Here is an 800-nt window from a genome sequence, read left to right as displayed (position 1 = left end):
ATAATGTAAGAAAAAAGATAATTGAATTAAATTTTATATACTTGAAATTAATTGTTCTGGTGGCAATGTTTGTATTCCCATTTCTCGTGCCCATACATGTGCACCATTTCCAACTAGAAAACTGATATAAAATTCTTTTCTTATTTTTTGGTTAAACTATATTTATTTTTATTATTTTAAGTCCTTATAATCATAACTTTTAATGTTTACCTTGGTGGAATTCTACCATATGCAATTTTAATTGACTGTTGTTGACAAAGACGTTTTGCTAACAAAACAGGATTTTTTATTCCACTAACTGCACCAACTGCTCCAAATTGTAATGTGGTACCATCCATAACACTTGCATCACATTCTACTGCTCCTTCCAATGTAAGATTAGAACCAAAACCAGCATTAGTTAAAGGAGAGTTTTCTAATATAATTACAGTTTCTACTACAGCATCCAATGAACTACCACTGGTTCTTAAATTTTGTATACCCTTCAAAAATATTTTTCTATGATTATTATACAATAAATTAAAAAATTGTAGATAAAAAATTAAAATAACTTACAGCTTTACATGCTTGACGGCATAATTTTTGATATTTTTCTTTAAGAGCTTCTGAATGCCGCCCTGCTCCTAATGAAGTATATTGATATATATGTGTACTGAACTTAAATGTTTCCATTGTTTGTAATACTAACTTATTTTATTCTTTTTATTATTGTTGTACTCGAATATATATTTAAGAAAATTAATAACATACCCACATGAACAGCAACAAATCCTTGATTAACATTACACATTACATTTAAT

The 800-nt window shown here is 27.5% G+C and overlaps 1 protein-coding gene across 1 annotated transcript in view; it reads right to left on the bottom strand.

Moving 5' to 3' along the window:
• The window catches only part of LOC108571128 (threonine aspartase 1-like), a 1,903-nt gene extending 1,113 nt beyond the window's left edge, over positions 1-790 (bottom strand). Inside the window, 4 exon segments of the mRNA XM_017933103.1 lie at positions 1-121; positions 211-482; positions 556-623; positions 751-790. Coding sequence (XP_017788592.1) covers positions 1-121; positions 211-482; positions 556-623; positions 751-790 — 501 coding nt within the window.
• Positions 791-800: the final 10 nt, after the last annotated feature.

The sequence above is a fragment of the Habropoda laboriosa genome, unplaced genomic scaffold (assembly GCF_001263275.1).
Source record: "Habropoda laboriosa isolate 0110345459 unplaced genomic scaffold, ASM126327v1 scaffold106, whole genome shotgun sequence".
Taxonomy (NCBI): domain Eukaryota; kingdom Metazoa; phylum Arthropoda; class Insecta; order Hymenoptera; family Apidae; genus Habropoda; species Habropoda laboriosa.
Note: the sequence above shows the minus strand (reverse complement) of the source record. Positions and strands in the feature narration are given on the sequence as shown.